This window comes from Podarcis gaigeae (genome assembly GCF_964106915.1).
Source record: "Podarcis gaigeae genome assembly, chromosome: 2".
Taxonomy (NCBI): Eukaryota; Metazoa; Chordata; class Lepidosauria; order Squamata; family Lacertidae; genus Podarcis; species Podarcis gaigeae.
In genome coordinates this window covers 121,690,040-121,708,732 of record NC_139679.1, presented here as the reverse complement: position 1 = coordinate 121,708,732, position 18,693 = coordinate 121,690,040, and the positions used below count along the sequence as shown (strand labels likewise).

At 41.2% G+C, this 18,693-nt stretch overlaps 2 protein-coding genes across 5 annotated transcripts in view; both read left to right on the top strand.

The window, feature by feature from the left end:
* Positions 1-18,693, top strand: part of LOC310837308 (vomeronasal type-2 receptor 26-like) — a 55,841-nt gene that overhangs the window by 1,756 nt on the left and 35,392 nt on the right. The window contains exons 1-2 of one of the 3 annotated variants that reach the window (XM_083723679.1): positions 15,513-15,603; positions 16,596-16,729. The exons of 1 other annotated variant lie outside the window; for it this stretch is intronic. The gene's annotated coding sequence lies outside the window, so the exon portion shown is untranslated. Of the gene's footprint in view, positions 1-15,512; positions 15,604-16,365; positions 16,730-18,693 lie in introns of those variants that run through there. One more of the 3 variants, XM_083723678.1, reaches the window with a different exon arrangement.
* Positions 1-18,693, top strand: part of LOC310837431 (vomeronasal type-2 receptor 26-like) — a 69,576-nt gene that overhangs the window by 36,352 nt on the left and 14,531 nt on the right. The window contains exons 1-4 of one of the 2 annotated variants that reach the window (XM_083724016.1): positions 2,257-2,607; positions 12,930-13,200; positions 13,865-14,689; positions 15,376-16,355. In XM_083724016.1, coding sequence (XP_083580142.1) covers positions 13,075-13,200; positions 13,865-14,689; positions 15,376-15,699 — 1,275 coding nt within the window. In that variant the 5' untranslated portion in view covers positions 2,257-2,607; positions 12,930-13,074 and the 3' untranslated portion in view covers positions 15,700-16,355. Of the gene's footprint in view, positions 1-1,020; positions 1,249-2,256; positions 2,608-12,929; positions 13,201-13,864; positions 14,690-15,375; positions 16,356-18,693 lie in introns of those variants that run through there. The other variant, XM_083724015.1, reaches the window with a different exon arrangement.

Genomic DNA, 18,693 nt, shown 5'->3' with positions numbered 1-18,693 from the left:
ACCGCTACAGCACTTACTACGGCGTCCAGTTTGTGCCCCAAGCCTTAAATGTCGCATATTCGTCCAGATCCAAATGGATGTTAATGGCGGGTGGAGGAGACAGATTGGAACTTCAAAGGTTGCAGCCATGGCGGGTCTGTCCTCTCCCCTTTTTTGCAAATGCTCTCTGGAATCTGTTTCAGATTTTATATTCTTTGTAGTTTACCTCATTGTTATTGTTAAATATGTTTAGGTTTCCAATGCCCTGTCTATGGTAGAACACATTAATAAGGATTTTTTAATTGTTTATCTATTTTTGTGGTTCTTATATACTTTGAAAATTGATTAAAATCATTTTTTAATACATAATTTGGGAAGGTTGGGAGGAATCTTTCAAAGCACAAAATAAGCTATGAAAAATTGTTAAGGAGCATTCTCCTACATAAAGCTTAATTAATTAATTACTATATTTAGTTAATAACATTTATATATTGCTTGACTCCTGAAGAGACCCTCAAAGCACTTTACAAAAACATTAAAATAAAATAATTCACTAAAGAAATCCCTTATTTAAAACGTAGAAAGTTGAAATCACAATAGGATAGCTTAAAGCCAATTAAAAGGCATGCTAGCTTTCTGCAATTGCCAAATGCTTGCTAGGATGTGTCCTCTATATGTGTTTATTTGAGTCATATGTCCTGTAAATTTATAACCTGATAAAGGACCAGTCGTAATGACCAAAAGGTTGTTATCTTTAGCTGACACAAGGCCTCAATGTCCTTGATTTAGGACCATTCTCTCAAAACTGGTAAGATGTCTGGAAACTTACTCAATTATCTAAGAAAAACAAGACTATGCCCCACAAAATATCCAAAGTCATGAAAAGCTTTGCTCAATCATATACCCAGAAATATCCTGCAATTATTTTGTTTAAACATAATTTACTCTCATCTCTTATGGAGTTTGCACACAAACCTGCTGTTTTCTCACAAAATTCGGATATCATGTTTTCTAAAGCTGGCGTTTTCTCTGCCATTCTAGCTTCACACTTTCTTGAAAGAAATTTGGTTTTCCAATTCATCCATAGGAGGGATGTATTCTGATCAGAGTGGGGAGCTGACTGCCAACTTTGATATCATGAACTGGGTCGTATTTCCCAATAGATCTCACAGCAGAAAGAAAGTTGGGAGCATCGAGGGACAGACATCCTCCGACATAAAATTCTCCATTAAACCAGAAGCCATTGTGTGGCCTGGGAAATTCAGCAAGGTCATTGCATTCATTCATTTATCTGTTTATTTACTGTACAGTGGTACAAGGTTACATATGCTTCAGGTTACAGATTCCGCTAACCCAGAAATATTACCTCGGATTAAGAACTTTGCTTCAGGATGAGAACATAAATCGTGCTCCGGCGGCAGCAGGAGACCCCATTAGCTAAAGTGGTGCTTCAGGTTAAGAACAGTTTCAGGTTAAGTACGGACCTGCGGAATGAATTTAGTACTTAACCTGAGGTACCATTATACTTATGTCCCACCTTTTCTCTATGGAGCTTCATGGCCACCTGGGAATTTGAACCTTAGTCTCCTGGGTTCTCTTACACCCCTCTAACCACTATGGCACAACTGGCTCTGGTTCCCTTGCTGTGACATCTGTTAAGTTCTGACAATTTGCTGATAGGGGCCATTTTCATTTTAACCCTAAATGGGCCTTGTGCAGAGAGAGACCCGCTCCTGATTGTGTAAAGCACTGCTGTTTTCCCTCTCTATTTTTCCCTCTCTTTTTTGCATAGCAAATCAGATGGAGAGGGGCAAAGAGAGGAGAGGCTGTTCTTAAGCTTGCATTTCCATCTATCCCTCTGAGTGGAAGAACAAGGAGATCAATGGGTCAAAAGTTGGCAGTGTGGCCCTAGCTGCCATGTGGGCTTTATCAGCTGCCCAATAATGCCAACTGCTTATAAAAGCACAACAATACGCTTCATGGTGTATGGCTGCCCTTCCTCCGGGTTGTCATGGACACATCCGGGAATAGGCTGCAGAAATGGCCCCCAGACACAGCTTTTTGCTGAAACAGCAAAATCTCCTGGAAAACCCAAATGTATGGCAAGCAGAGTGATTTTTAAAAAAATGATTGAAAATTCAAAGAAAAGCCCAATACATTTAGAAAGGGGAAAAATAAAGCTCAACAACTTTGTCCGGAATATGGCAACCTTTTCACAGTGACAAGAACAATAAATCTCAAAAAGCCATAGTTTGTTTAATCCTTTGTGTTCAACAATATTTGCGTTCAACAATTAAAAATGAAACTTTATGTCAGAAAGAAAATGAGTTCTCCACAGTTCTACCAAATTTGGAAGAGTCTCACTCCCATTTTAAAGCTTTCTAACCTGGTCTCAGTATTCTAAAAATAATTTTTATTTCAGCGTATTTTTAGTCAGAGCCTTCAGATGATGTCTGTAATTTATGCTGATCTCCTTGGGTGCACCTTTTCCTTCTTTTTAGGTCGTGCCTCGTTCAAGATGCACCGAAAGCTGTCCCCCTGGATATGCCAGAGTAGCTAAAGAAGGAGAGCCCGTTTGCTGCTATGATTGTGCTCCTTGTGCGGAAGGGACAATCTCCGTTCAGGAAGGTGGGTGACTCCAGAGGAAAGGGAGAGGCAAGATTTCAGGGGGTTCCAGGGATCACCCAGGGTTCGTGCTCCTTTGGAGAATTGAAGACTCAGGGGAGACTGCTGTAGCTTTAAGAAATATGATTTAGTTGCATATTTACACCTTCAGTCTGCATGGAGGAAGTCGAGATCTTCGCACATGATCAAGGGGGACTTGTTCGCCATAGCAGTGCAGCACTTCAGTGAAAGAAATCTCAGCACACCTTGTTAAAGACTTTATTTTCCTGACACCTCAAACGCACACTCCATCACCATGGCAACCTCTGTCAGAAAACAGACAGGTATGGATGTAAGACTTTTGTTAGTAATTCTGAAATCATTCTTCTTCTCTTCAGATGCAAAGGATTGCACCAGATGCCCAGAAGATCAGCATGCAACCCAAGCGCGAGACAAATGTGTCCCCAAGACTATAACATTTCTCACTTATGAAGAACCCTTGGGGATTATCCTGGTTTCCTTTGCCCTCTTCTTGTCCTTGACCACTGGCGTTGTGCTAGGAATCTTCATTAAATACAAGGAAACTCCCATAGTCAAAGCTAACAATCAGGACTTGTCCTATATCCTCCTTATCTCCCTCCTGCTTTCCTTTTTGTCCTCCTTCCTGTTCATCGGCCGGCCAAGGAAAGTCACCTGCCTTCTCCGACAAACAGCCTTCAGCATCATCTTCTCAGTTGCTGTCTCTTCCGTTTTGGCAAAAACCATCACTGTGGTGCTGGCCTTCCTGGCCACCAAGCCAGGGAACAAGGTGAGGAGATGGCTGGGGAAGAGTCTGGCCAACTCCATTGTCCTTTCCTGTTCCAGTATGCAGGTTGTCATCTGCACCATCTGGCTTGGACTCTCCCCACCCTTCCCAGACTCCGACATGCACTCCCAAGCTAGAGAGATCATCCTTCTATGCAATGAGGGATCTGTTGCCATGTTCTACACCGTCCTTGGTTACATGGGCTTCCTGGCTGCCATCTGCTTCATGGTGGCTTTCCTGGCCAGGAAACTGCCAGGGTCCTTCAATGAAGCCAAGCTGATCACCTTCAGCATGCTGGTCTTCTGCAGTGTTTGGGTGTCCTTTGTGCCCACCTACCTGAGCACCAAGGGGAAGTACATGGTCGCCGTGCAGGTCTTCACTTTTTTGGCCTCCAGTGCTGGGCTTCTGGGCTGCATCTTCCTTCCCAAGTGCTACATTATCATCCTCAGGCCTGCTCTGAACACAAAGGCACATCTAACTACAAAAAGTGAAGGTGGTAGTGTCTGATTCTTAGCTTCTTTGAAGATTCTTGGCTTCACATAAAATACAATGTTGTTAACGTGGACCAAACACTGCTGTCAGAATGCTGTCAGCAGCTTCCAGCTGGTTGCTGGAAGACTTTGTTCAGCTTGGTCTTCCTTTAACAGCGCAGCACCAACCACTCTGTCAAAGGCGTCTGTTTATTTGACCAACACCCTGTGGGGGTCTGCATGAGCTAGGTACACCTTTGAGGAGAACAAGGTTTTGAGGTGCTCAAATGCCTGTTGCGCCTCAGCTGTCAACTGGAACGGCTTCTTGCCCCTCAAGCAATCCGTGAGGGGTGTAGTGAATCTCGAATAGGCTGACATGAACTTGCGGTAATATTTGGCCAATGCTAAAAACCTCTGCAGGTCTTTCTTTGTCTTGGGCTCCTGCTGCGAAACTACACTCTGCACCTTAGCGGGATCCATATGCATCCCCGTCAGTTGTGAGGTGGTACCCCAGGAAATCTTTGCGAATTCTGCATTTTGTAGATTTATTGTGCTGGTTAATTGTTCTATGTGTGATCTTAACAATAAATTTTGTTGTAAAAGCCATTGAAATGGTTCTTCTCGGTTATCAGTGTTGGCTGGCTGCCCCGTGGCTCCTGCTACGCCATCTGTCATGATTTATGACCTAACCGCCAATTAAAGTTGACTCGGGACAATTTGTCAGGATGCTATCTGCAGCTTTGGCTGGTTGTCCAGGAAAGTATAAAGAAAAGGAAAGGTTTCTTACCGTCCTTTTTTATTTCAATATTTACAGAGAGAGGCTAAAGAACTCAGCCTCTTAGATAATGGCGTTGTCCCGAGTGGCTTTCCACCCTTGTCTCTCCCACATCCTCATTTGTCACTTCTACGGTATTGCTACGCGCCCTTTGTCTTTGAGCTCTTTGCTCTCCTACTTTTAAGGCTTGCCAGGTTCTAGGAGATAGAGGGTCTTTCTAATGACATTGTATCAACCAGCTGCTGCTCCACTTCTGCCACCTCCTCCTCCTCTCCCATTATTTCCCAACTATTCCCTTCCTTTGCCTCTGAGCTGTGACCCCCCACAAACCACTGTTATAAATCTATACTGTCTTCCTCTTCTCTGGAAGAGTCAAGATGGCGAGGCGTTCTCCACCATTCCTCCTCTGCCCAGCCCCTGACACCTGGTTTATGGCAGGAAAATTGCAGAAGCTCTAAATTCATAAAATCATTGTTCACAAATGTCTTGCCAGAAACCTCTCTGCCATCTACACTTCCAAAACAACCAGTATTAGGGGTCAGTTAGCAGTAGTCGTCATAAGTCAATAGGCTCATGTTGGAAATATTCAGGAGTGATCAAGCCACCAATTTTATACATGGAATCAAAGAAGCATAAATAAAAACAAAAATTGTGAAATGAAGTAGTAATGAATGCTGGAAGGGAATGTATAATAAGGATGGAGGGACTCTACAGTCCTATCTGTTTTATAATCTGGAATGGAAAAATGGATGGAAAAACTGAATAAAAAACTGATGGACTTGTTACTGAATATGTCCATTTCATTGACCTGCACTGGTGTAACTCAGTATTGTCTTTAAATGTTGAATTGTGGCTCAAAGAGCAATAGAACCTCAACAGCTGAAAACATCATTTGCAAGCAGTGAGAGTCACTTCAGAAGGTTCCATTTCTTCAAGAATCTGCCCCAAACTCAAGTAGCCTAATCCAGAATTAAGCCTGGGTCTGACTGTTAACTGTCTCTCACTTTGCTGGTGTTTGAAGCTTATTCTGTCTGTGACATCATACACTGATGTCACAATGATACATCTGCATTCATCTGTGGTAACATCACTGGCCAATAAACTCCTGCAACTAGGTCACCAGCAGCCTGGCTCTCCAGCAAACCTAATGTTTTAATTCATAGCCTGAGCATGAAGAAGAATATGGAGATCATCAGGGGGGTTGGGCTGAGTGTTCACCAGTGTGCAGATGATACACAGCTCTACCTCTCTTTTAAATCGGAACCAGTGAAGGGGGTGAAGGTCCTGTGTGAGTATCTGGAGATGGTTGGAGGATGTATGGTAGCCAACGGATTGAGCTCCATCTGGTAGGCCGTCTGAGACCCTACATACCCACAGACTGTATCACCAGAGTAGTGCATGCTCTAGTTATCTCCCACTTGGACAACTGCATTCAGGTAGGTAGCCGTGTTGGTCTAACACAGTTTTAATAAAATAAAAATGTCCAGTAGTACCTTACGAGACCAACTAAGTTTGTTTGGGGTGTAAGCTTTCATGTGCATGCCCACATATTGAGATACCTACTAAAGTGGACTACTGCAATGCACTCTATGTGACCTTTGAAGGTGACCCAGAAGCTACAACTAATCCAGAATGTGGGAGCTAGACTGGTGACTGGAGGTGGCCGCTGGGACCATATAACCTAAAGGATCTTCACTGGCTCGCAGTACATTTCCGAGCACAATTCAAAGTCTTGGTACTGACCTTTAAAGCCCTCAACGACATCAGCCCAGTATACCTGAAGGAGCATCTCCACCCCCATTGCTCAACCCGGATATTGAGGTCCTCCTACGAGGGTCTTCTGGCAGTCCCCTCACTGCGAGAAGTGAAGTTACAGACAACCAGGCAGAGGGCCTTCTTGGTAGTGGCACCCTCCCTGTGGAACGCCCTCATTTCAGATGTCAAGGAGATAAAGAACTCTATAACTTTTAGAAGACATTTGAAGGCAGCCCTACGTCGGGAAGTTTTTTATGTTTGATGTTTTACTATGCTTTTATATATGCTGTGAGCCACCCACAGAGGCTGGGGTAACCCAGCCAGATGGGTGGGGTATAGATATTAAAATTATAAAATATGCTTTTGGTATTTCAAAAATCAATGAAAACACAATAGTGCTGTTTCATTTATTTTACACCTCCAGTGGGTCTATAATCTGATTAGTTCTTAATTTGCTTCAGTAGCAGAAATACCAGTGGGAAAGCTTTTCCTTGCATGCAAAGACAGTGATGGTGGTGGAAGATATGTTTCCTAGAACTGGCTCCTTTCAGGAAACAGAATGTGTGTTTTGTGTGGAGACACTGTTTAACTATCCAAAGACCAGATGGACTTTGCTGCCTAACAAGCTCATCAGCTACATATTCCTACGTTGCAGAAGGTTGGACTAGATGATCCTCAGGGTCCCTTCCAACTCAACGATTTGGCAATTCTATTGCAAGCAGAAGCGGTCCCATCAGAAGATCCTTGAGAAATGGAACACCAGGTTCACACAGCAGGATCATCCGCAGACACCGGAACATCTGATGATCCTTCAGTCTCTTTTCAGTTTCACGTTTGATAGTTGCAGTGAGTAGCTTTGTACTGTAAGTGGCGAAGAACCTTCTCCCAACCCTTTTTCGCTGCAAACGAATAGCCACTTACTGAATTTAACATTTACATTAATAGCCTTCCTCAGCCCAGCTATGTATGATTGAAATTCTTCCAGGGAAGGAGCAAACTTCAAAGTCTAGAACAGATTTCTCTGTCCTGACTCTTCCAACATTCAGCTTCATTATAAGCTAAATTGAATTGAATCTCTAGTTGGCTGCTAGTATATGACTAAGCTAAAGCTAAATATTATTGCTACTGTATAAAGCCAATGGACCAGTCAGCTGGTTCGGTTGTCTCATGAACCCGAACTTCTATTAGCTCTTGTGATTATCTCATGGCGTATCTCTGTGTTAGAGACCTCCATTGGATGCCCATGAATCTATAGTTCTGAGGCAGTGTGGTGTAGTGATCAGAGAGTTGGACAGGGGACTAGGACACAAGGGTTTAAATTCCTGCTTAATGTCCAAACCTCTAGTATTATTACTGGGAAGGAGGAAAACTTTCCTATCCATATTATCCACACCATGCAGGACTTTATACACCTCTGTCATGGCCTGTCTTTTTTTTATATGTATAATAATTTTTATTAAGTTTTTAAACAATAAACAACATACATAAAAGCATATTCTTTTCCAATAACCACATTTCATTCTCGTCTTTGGACTTCCTCACATCTCTTGTTGCTGCGCTCTGGTCACATAAATTTTTCTAGCAAGTTATTTATTTAGTTCAGTTTATATTATATAATTGTCCATTTAAGTCTCAATTTTTAAAATTTAAATCACACTTGTTCTTTAGATCTAGCATATTGTTTGTCCAAAATTTGTCTTTTCTTTCAATTTACCTTTATATTTAATCCCTTATTACTAATTTGTTGGAGCCAAATAATTACAGATCTTACATCTTTCTTATCATTCATACAATTTACAATGTTTTTGTACCTGGGAGAGGAGAGGATGGAAGAAGACTGGAAGAAATTCAAGATTTATTTGCAAAAACATTGTAATTTGGTTGAATGTTAAGAAAGATGCTGGATCATAAATAATTTGGCACCACTAAACTAGATGGAGTAATTAAGATAAGATATGTAATAATTTAAAACAACTTAAAAAAATTGAATAATAATTAATTATAGTTACATTTTTAAGATTTGGTTAAAGGGGATTGGAGACCAGAAAATTAGATATAAGAGTAGAATTAAGATGATAAATTGCTGGCAAACTTTATTGGAATGAAGGTAGGAGCGGGAGATGTGAGGAAGTCCAAAGAAGTGGTGAAAATATGCTGAGATATATGCTATATTGTTTACTTTTAAGTATTGTATTAAAAAACCTCAATAAAAATTTTATATATAAAAAAAATACAATGTTTTTGTAAATAATCCTTAAATTTCTTCCAATCCTCCTCGACCAGTTCTTCTCCCAGGTCTCGGATTCTGCCAGTCATCTCAGCCAGTTCCATATAGTCCATCAGTTGCATCTGCCACTCTTCCAGTGTGGGCAAATCTTGAGTTTTCCAGCATTTAGCGATGAGTATCCTTGCTGCTGTTGTAGCATACATAAAAAAAGTTCGATCCTTCTTTTGCACACTCTGGCCGACAATGCCCAGAAGAAAGGCCTCTGGTTTCTTAGGGAAGGTATACTTAAATACCTTTTTCAGCTCATTATATATCATTCCCAGAAAGCCTTCACTCTAGGGCAAGTCCACCAGAGGTAAAAGAATGTTCCTTCAGCTTCTTTACACTTCCAACATTTATTATCAGACAAATGGTATATCTTTGCAAGCTTGACTGGAGTCATGTACCACCTATATATCATTTTCATAATATTTTCTTTCAAGGCATTACATGCCGTGAATCTCAGACCTATGGTCCATAACTTTTCCCAGTCAGCAAACATAATGTTGTAGCCTATGTCCTGTGCCCATTTTATCATAGCTGATTTGACCGTTTCATCATGTGTATTCCATTTTAGCAGCAAGTTATACTTTCTTGAAAGTGTCTTGGAGCTGGGTTCTAACAGTTCTGTTTCTAACTTTGATTTTTCCACCTGGAATCCTAATTTTTTATCTGACTTAAAAGCTTCTTTGATCTGAGCATAATGTAACCAATCTCGCACTTTACCCTTTAGTTTCTCCATACTCTGCAGCCTCCAATTGTCTCCATCTTTTTCTATTATTTCCCAATATTTCGGCCATTTGGCCTCCATATTGAGTCTTTTCGGGGCCTTAGCCTCCATTGGTGATAACCACCTTGGGGTCTTGTTTTCCAATAAGTCCTTATATTTTAACCAGACAATGAACACTGCTTTTCTGACAACATGGTTCTTGAAAGCCTTGTGTATTTTAACCTTGTCATACCACAGATATGCATGCCAACCAAAAGCATTGTTAAATCCTTCAAAATCTAAAACATCAGTGTTTTCAAGAAGCAGCCAATCCTTCAACCAGCAGAAAGCTGCTGATTCATAGTACAGCTTTAAGTCTGGCAGGGCAAAGCCCCCTCTTTCTTTAGCATCAGTTAGTATCTTAAACTTAATTCTGGGCTTTTTGCCCTGCCAGACAAATTTAGAGATATCTCTTTGCCACCTCCCAAAACACTCCATTTTATCCACAATCTGCAGAGTTTGAAATAAAAACAACATTTTTGGCAATACATTCATCTTAATAGCAGCAATACGTCCTGACAAGGAAAGTTTCAATCTTGACCAAACATCTAGATTCCTTTTCACGTTTGATAGTTGCAGTGAGTAGCTTTGTACTGTAAGTGGCGAAGAACCTCCTCCCAACCCTTTTACACTGCAAACGAATAGCCACTTACTGAATTTAACATTTACATTAATAGCCTTCCTCAGCCCAACTAGGTATGCTTGAAATTCTTCCAGGGAAGGAGCAAACTTCAAAGTCTAGAACAGATTTCTCTGTCCTGACTCTTCCAACATTCAGCTTCACTGGAAGCTGAATTGAACTGAATCTCTAGTTGGCTGCTAGTATATTACTAAGCTAAAGCCAGATATTATTGCTACTGTCTAAATCCAATGGACCAGTCAGCTGGTTGGGTTGTCTCATAAACACAAACTTCTATTAGCTCATGTGAGGATCTCATGGCTTATCTCTGTGTTAGAGACCTCCATTGGATGCCCATGAATCTATAGTTCTGAGGCAGTGTGGTGTAGTGATCAGGAAGTTGGACAGGGGCCTAGGACACCAGGGTTTAAATTCCCACTTAAAGTCCAAACTTCTAGTATTATTACTGGGAAGGAGGAAAACTTTTCCTATCCATATTATCCACACCATGCAGGACTTTATTCACCTCTATCATGTCCTGTCTTGCTGGTCTTGGTCCATCATAGCTATTCTCTAGTTTCCTGGACTTGAGAGTCACATCATTGAGTTCTCACAAACACGTTTTGCTTTGGCTATTCTATAGTTTCTTTCTTTCTTTTAAATAATTTTTATTAGATTTTCCACTTAAATCATATTCACATTTTTTTACATGCTTCTATAACTTAATATATTACTCTGTAAGAGCATCAACATCCTTCCCTCCCTCTTTCTGACTTCCACATGTCTTTCCATATTTTTCACATTTCTATAATCACTTATTTACCCTTTGTCAAATTATAATATTTCCCCTTCTTGTCGGTAAACCTGTTCCTTATATTTACATTACAAAACATTTCAATACAGGCCTACAAACGTTTTCAAATGTTTACAATTTTCTTTCACATAAAAAGTCCTTTTGAAACAGTCCGTCACGCTGATTCCGGATCTTCCCCGTCAACTTGGCCATCTCTACATACTCCACCACCTTGACCTTCCAATCTTCCAGTGTTGGGAATTCCTGCTGCTTCCGTTTCTGAGCCAGAAGTGTTCTTGCAGCCGTTGTGGCATACATAAACATGTTTACCTCTCTTTTATGTATTTCTTCACCAATTAAATCTAATAAAAATGCCTCTTTTTTATTGAACTTATATTTCAAAACCTTTTTTAACTCATTATATATTATATCCCAGAAGGCTTTCACTTTGGAGCAAGTCCACCGCATATGGAGGAAATTCTTCTCCTTACACTTCCAACAATTTTTGTCTTGATTAATATAGATTTTAGCAAGTTTGGCAGGTGTGATATACCATCGGTACATCATCTTAAATACATTTTCTTTGAGTGACACACATGCTGCAAATTTGATTTAGTCCACAGTTTTTCCCACTTTCAAAATCAATAGTGTGCCCCAGATCATGGACCCAACTAATCATAACACTAGCTATTCATAGTTTCTTGGACTTTACTGAAGTTAATGTTTCCTCAAGTTGAGCAGGGCCCAGATTGAGAGTCCCATCTTTGAGTTCTCACAAACATGTTTTGCACTGGCTCTGCAGCTGCCCATTGAGTCACACACCGATTCCAGGGAGTTGCAGAGGAGGTGGACTTTCTTAACCCTATAATTATCAAAATCATGGTGATTTGTTTATCTGGTCCAGGGATTTCCCCAACGATGACCTTGGAGTCCACAATTTTCAAAACATCAGAATCACAGGCAGCATCAGATAACTGATTGTCACAAGCCTGAAAGAAGAACTGGGTCATAAATATCAGAAGCCTCTTGTTTCTATGGGAAGTTTCCTTTTTCTACCTTTGCTTCTGAAGCTACTGTAGGAGTTCAGCTGTCACCAGAGTGTATGACTCTTGCAGGCATAGCCAGGATGATATTTCTGCTGCTGCTGCTGTTTCTGCTGCTAATGCCCCATGGAGCCAGTAGGATGCTGAAAGCAAAATGCCCATTGAACCTAACTGAGGAAAGTGATCCGCTGAATTATTACAGGCCAGGAGACCACCTCATTAGTCAGGTCATATTTCCAAGAGCTTTTAAAACTTACCCAATCAACTTTTCACGGCATCCCAAAAACACTGTTATGACGTAAGTGACTTTATCTTACCCAGTCTGCATTCACATTGCTTGCTGTTTTCAAGAGACAGCATCTAGTTTCTGGCCATGCCCCTTGGTATCCTGCAAACAAAGAGGTTTTTCTGAACCCTTTCCCTATTTTGGGCTTCAGTTTTATTAATGCAGCTAAAGGATAGTTGATCATCTCATGTCTCATGAGAAAGGGTGTTTCTTCCTAGTCAAGTGTTAACAGCTTTGACAGCTTCCCTTATTCCTTTATTCCCAACTGTCTAAATTAAATGTCCCTGGTGGTGTTGGGGGTATTTGGATTACAACATATCTTAAATAAGTTCTAAATCCACTGTGCAATCTTGCCTTTGCGGATCAAAGAATGTGTAAAAATCGGAATGTAAGGATACCACCACCTTCCCTTCAAACTCACTGGAATGTTCAAATCAGTATAGGAACCTTACTAGGTAATTCCACCACCCTAAGAAGTTAAGGTGAGTAACCCAAGATAGGGCATTTCTCTCTTTCATATCTTCTCATCTTGTAAATAGTTCTTGCCAACTTAAGGAAATCTAAATGAGCATTTCAATCTAATTCACCCCAGCTCAAGCTCTCCTAAATGCTACTCCTTTCTTTGTTGGTGGATCTGGGCAAGATTCTACTCCTTCCTAGCTGCAGAGATTCCCGTTAGATATAACTTGTATAGAGCAAGGAGTTGTTTTCATTTAATGGAGAATGGAAGCTAAAACCATTTTTCGTGTATTCATTTATTTGCAGTTTTTCAGCAAAGGACCCCTCAGCAGTCCTGTCCATCTTGTTTGCAACCCAGGAGATCACCCGGCATCTTAAGCATTTAGCCAATGTCACCCTGGGCTATAGCATCTATGAGGCCGCTTTTGATGTCAGGACAACTGCTGATGCCATGCTAGACAGTATTCCAAACTACAGCTGCGGAAGAAAGAATAACGTGTTGGCTGTTTTTGAAGCAACTTCTTCTGAAATCACCCACCAAATTTCAAGCATGTTGGGCATCTACAAAATGCCCCAGGTAGGAATTGGAAGGGAAGAGATCAGTTGTGTTCCATTCCTCTCTGCTGTCTCTCCAGCAGTGGTGAGGAACCCCTTCATGCCCCCAGAAGTTTCTAAACTGCAAAGCCAACCATCTGGCCATTAGTTTCCAGGGAACACAAAAGAGTAGCACCCAAAAAGGGAGACCAAAGGGGGAAAATCACATTGCAAGAAAGTGGAAAGCAAGTTAGAAAACCCTCAGCCACTTCCTATCTCCCTCCCTGTTTTATCAATTGGAAGATGTGGTTGAAAGTAGCCCCTGGCTCCTAATGAGTTCTTGTTTCTCAGATGTCTGACAGCTAAATGAACAGAGAAGTTTAAGTACTTGCACTCCTCCAAACTGTGCAGCTGCTTAGCTTCTGCCTCTTATTCTGTGTAGTGCCCCATTGTGACTCTAGGAAGAGGTTGGGGTGCCATGACCCTACAAGGCCCAGATACCCTGCTCTGACCCACTGTCCATTGGAGCCACTTCCTTCTCTGTAAACTCCAGGTCCTCTTCTGAACATGATTACTCCATCAAAGGCATGGCATACATGCAGAAACATTTGGTTAGCTACTGTGAGTAGATGGGCCTTTGGCCTGATCATGCAATGAGGCCTTTCTTGTGTATTCCTAAAAAACGACACCACTCCTTTTCTTACTAGATCAGTTATGGCTCGGCTGCTCATGATCTGAATGACAAAACCCAGTTCCCTTTTATCTACTGGATGGTCCCCAAAGAAGAAACCCAGCACATGGGGATTGTCAAGTTGTTGCTACATTTCGGGTGGACGTGGATCGGCCTCTTTGTTCCAGACAATGACAATGGAGAAAGGTTCCTGGGTGTCTTCACCCTTCTGCTGATCCGCAGTGGGATTTGTGTTGCTTTCTTGGAAAAATTTCATATTTCGACCCTGGGACAAATGTCATCCTTACATTGTAAACCATCTGATTTGAGACAAGTCAAAGTGTTTGTTTATTATGGGGACTCTGTGCACAGAATTTATCCAATCGTGGTGTTACAAAGAATTCAAGAAGTGAGGGAATCTCAGGGGATAGTCTGGATCACAACAGATCTTCTGGACATTGATGAGATGTTGTTTGGTGGCACAGATTACTTCCAGCCTGCCCAAGGTTCTTTGTCCTTTGTAATGAATACCAAAAAACGGACAGAACATGGCTACTATACTCGACTTTCAGATGCAACTGAATCTGTATTTTCACAGTTTTGGAAGAAAACATTCCATTGTTCATGTTCAAACAAAGTACTGTCCGTGGAGGGTTGGACAAGATGCACAGAAAAGGAACCACTGGAAACTTTGTCCCAGGAAGAGATGGGGGAAATCTGGTCTCAAGACCGCTACAGAACTTACTATGGCGTCCAGTTTGTGGCCCAAGCCTTGAATGTCGCATATTCATCCAGATCCAAATGGAGGTTAATGGCGGGTGGAAGAGACAGATTGGAACTTCAAAGGTTGCAGCCATGGCAGGTCTGTCCTCTCTGCTTTTTTGCAAATACCCTCTGGAATGCGTTTCAGATTGTATATTCTTTGTAGTTTACCTCATTGTTATTGTTAAATATGTTTCGGTTTCCTATGCCTTATCTTTAGTAGGACATGTTAATAAGTTTTTCTTTTTAATTGTTCATCTATTTTTGTGCTTCTAATATACTTTGAAATAGATAATTTTTTAAAAATAGATAATTTGGGAAAGTTAGGGGAAAATCTTTCAAAGCACAAAATAAGCTATGAAAAATTGTTAAGCTTAATTAATTAATTACTATATTTAGTTCATAACATTTATATATTGCTTGACTCTTGAAGAAACCCTGAAAGCACTTTACAAAAATGTTAAAATAAAAAAAATCACTAAAGAAAACCCTTATTTACAACACAGAATGTAGAAAACACAATAGGATCGGTTAAAGCCAATTAAAAGGCTTGTTGCCAAATGCTTGCTAGGATGTGTCCTCTATTTGTGTTTATTTGAGTCATATGTCCTGTGAATTTATAACCTGATAAAGGACCAGTCGTAATGACCAAAAGGTTGTTATATTTAGCTGACACGAGGCCTCAATGTCCTTGATTCAGGACCATTCTCTCAAAACTGGTAAGATGTCTGGAACCAATCCAGATATCATGTTTTCTAAATGCTGGTGTTTTCTCTGCCATTCTAGCTTCACACTTTCTTGAAAGAAATTTGGTTTTCCAATTCATCCATAGGAGGGATGTATTCTGATCAGAATGGGGAGCTGACTGCCAGCTTTGATATCGTGAACTGGGTCGTATTTCCCAATAGATCTCACAGCAGAAAGAAAGTTGGGAGCATCGAGGGACAGACATCCTCCGGCATAAAATTCTCCATTAAACCAGAAGCCATTGTGTGGCCTGGGAACTTCAGCAAGGTCATTGCATTTATTCATTTATCTGTTTATTTGTTGCACTTATATCCCACCTTTTCTGTATGGAGCTTCATGGCTACCTGGGAATTTGAACCTTAGTCTCCTGGGTTCTCTCCCAACTCTCTGACCACTATGGCACAACTGGCTGTGGTTCCCTTGCTGTGACATCTGTTAAGTTCTGATAATATGCTGATAGGGGCCATTTTCAGTTGAACCCTAAGTGGGCCCTGTGCAGAGTGAGACCCACTCCTGGTTGTGTACACGGCTGCTGTTTTCCTTCTCTGTTTTGCCCTCTCTGTTTTGAATAGCAGTTCAGATGGAGAGGGGCAAAGAGTGGAGAGGCTGCTCTTACACTTGCATTTTCATCTATCCCTCTGAGTGGATGAACAAGGACATCAATGGGCCAAAAGTTGGCAGTGTGGCCCTAGCTGCCATGTGGGCTTTATCAGCTGCCCAGTAACAGCAACTGCTTATAAAAGCACAACAATACGCACCATAGTGTATGGCTGCCATTCCTCCGGGATGTCTTGGACACATCTGGGAATGGGCTGCCGAAATGGCACCCAGACACAGCTTTTTGCTGAAACAGCAAAATGTCCTGGAAAACCCAAACGTATGGCAAGCAGAGTGATTTTTTAAAAAATGATTGAAAATTCAAAGGAAAGCCCAAAACATTTACAAAGGGGGAAAATAAAGCTCAACAACTTTGTCCAGAATATGGCAACCTTTTCCCACTGACAAAAAAGAACAATAAATCTCAATCCTTTGTGTTCAACAACATTTGCGTTCAACAATTAAAAATGAAACTTTATCTCAGAAAGAAAATGAGTTCTCCACAGTTCTACCAAATTTGGAAGAGTCTCACTCCCATTTTAAAGCTTTCTAACCTGGTCTCAGTATTCTAAAAATGATTTTTATTTGAGCAAATTTTTAGTCAGAGCCTTCAGATGATGTCTGTGCTTTATGTTGATCTCCTCGGATGCTCCTTTTCTTAGTTTTTAGGTTTTGCCTCGTTCAAGATGCACCGAAAGCTGTCGCCCTGGATATGCCAGAGTGGCTAAAGAAGGGGAGGCCGTTTGCTGCTATGATTGTGCTCCTTGTGCGGAAGGGACAATCTCCGTTCAGGAAGGTGGGTGAGTCCAGAAGAAAGGGAGAGGCAAGATTTCAGGGGGTTCCAGGGATCACCCAAGATTCGTGCTCTCTTGGAAAATTGAAGACTCAGGGGAGACTGCTGTAGCTTTATGAAATATGATTTATTTGCATATTTACACCTTCAGTCTGCATGGAAGAAGTCCAGATCTTAGCACATGATCAAGGGGGACTTGTTTACCATAGCAGCTTCCAGGTGGAAAAGTCAAAATTGGAGACAGAACTGTTGGATCCTAAAACAAAGATACTGTCTAGAATGTATAACTTGCTGTTGAAATGGAATTCTCATGAGGAAACAGTAAAACCGGCTATGAACAAATTGGCACAAGACCTTGGATATAACATTATGCCAGCTGACTGGGAACAGTTATGTACCACAGGTATGAAATTTACGGCATGTAATGCCCTAAGAGAGAATATTATGAAAATGATGTACAGGTGGAACATGACACCAGTCAAGCTTGCAAAAATTTATCATTTGCCCGATAATAAATGTTGGAAATGCAAAAAGACTGAAGGTACATTCTTTCACCTTCGGTGGACGTGCCCAAGGATTAAGGCTTTCTGGGAGACGACGATATATAATGAAATGAAAAGGGTATTTAAATATACCTTCCTGAAGAAACCAGAGGCCTTTCTCCTGGGCTTAGTCGGCCAATTGGTGCCAAAGAAGGATAGAACCTTTTTTATGTATGCAACAACAGCAGCAAGAATACTCATCGCAAAGTATTGGAAGACACAAGAACTACCCACCCTGGAAGAGTGGCAGATGAAGGTGATGGACTTTATGGAACTGGCTGAAATGACTGGCAGAATCCGAGACCTGGGAGAAGAGGTGGTGGAAGAAGATTGGAAAAAATTTAAAGACTATTTACAGAAATATTGTAAAATTAATGAATGTTAAAATGATGTTGAATTGAACCTAAATGGTATTTGGTAACAAAAGCATCATGAATACCTTTAAGTGATCTGTTAAAGAAGAAACTATGAAAAATAGATTATGTTGCAATATGATGTTAAGATAAGTGAAAGAAGGGAATAATTTATTGAATAGAATTCTGGATTGGGAATACAAAAGAGGGAGGTGTGAGGAAGTCCAAGAAACATGTGAATGGAATTAAGTTATGGAATGTATGATGTTTTCTTTTCTTTTCTTTTTCTTCTCTCTCTTTGTTTTTTTGCTTTATGCTGTTTATTCTCTGTCTCTGTGTTATTCTGTTTATCTTATGTAAAACTTTAATATATATATATTTAAACAAAATGGGCACCTCCATGTTCTCTACCTTTTTCTTCCCAGCACACCTTGCTAAAGACTCTCTTTTCCTGACACCTCAAACGCACACTCCATCACCATGGCAACCTCTGTCAGAAAACAGACAGGTATGGATGTAAGAGTTTTGTTAGTAATTCTGAAGTCCTTCTTCTTCTCTTCAGATGCAAAGCATTGCACCAGATGCCCAGAAGATCAGCATGCAACCCAAGCGCGAGACAAATGTGTCCCCAAGACTATAACATTTCTCACTTATGAAGAACCCTTGGGGATTGCGCTGGTGTCCTTTGCCCTCTTCTTGTCCTTGACCACTGGCATTGTGAAAGGAATCTTCATTAAATACAAGGAAACTCCCATAGTCAAAGCTAACAATCGGGACTTATCCTATATCCTCCTCATCTCTCTCTTGCTCTCCTTTTTGTCCTCCTTCCTCTTCATCGGCCGGCCAAGCAAAGTGACCTGCCTTCTCCGACAAACAGCCTTCAGCATCATCTTCTCAGTTGCTGTCTCTTCTGTTTTGGCAAAAACCATCACTGTGGTGCTGGCCTTCCTGGCCACCAAGCCAGGGAACAAGGTGAGGAGATGGCTGGGGAAGAGTCTGGCCAACTCCATTGTCCTTTCCTGTTCCAGTATGCAGGTTGTCATCTGCAGCATCTGGCTGGGAATGTCCCCAC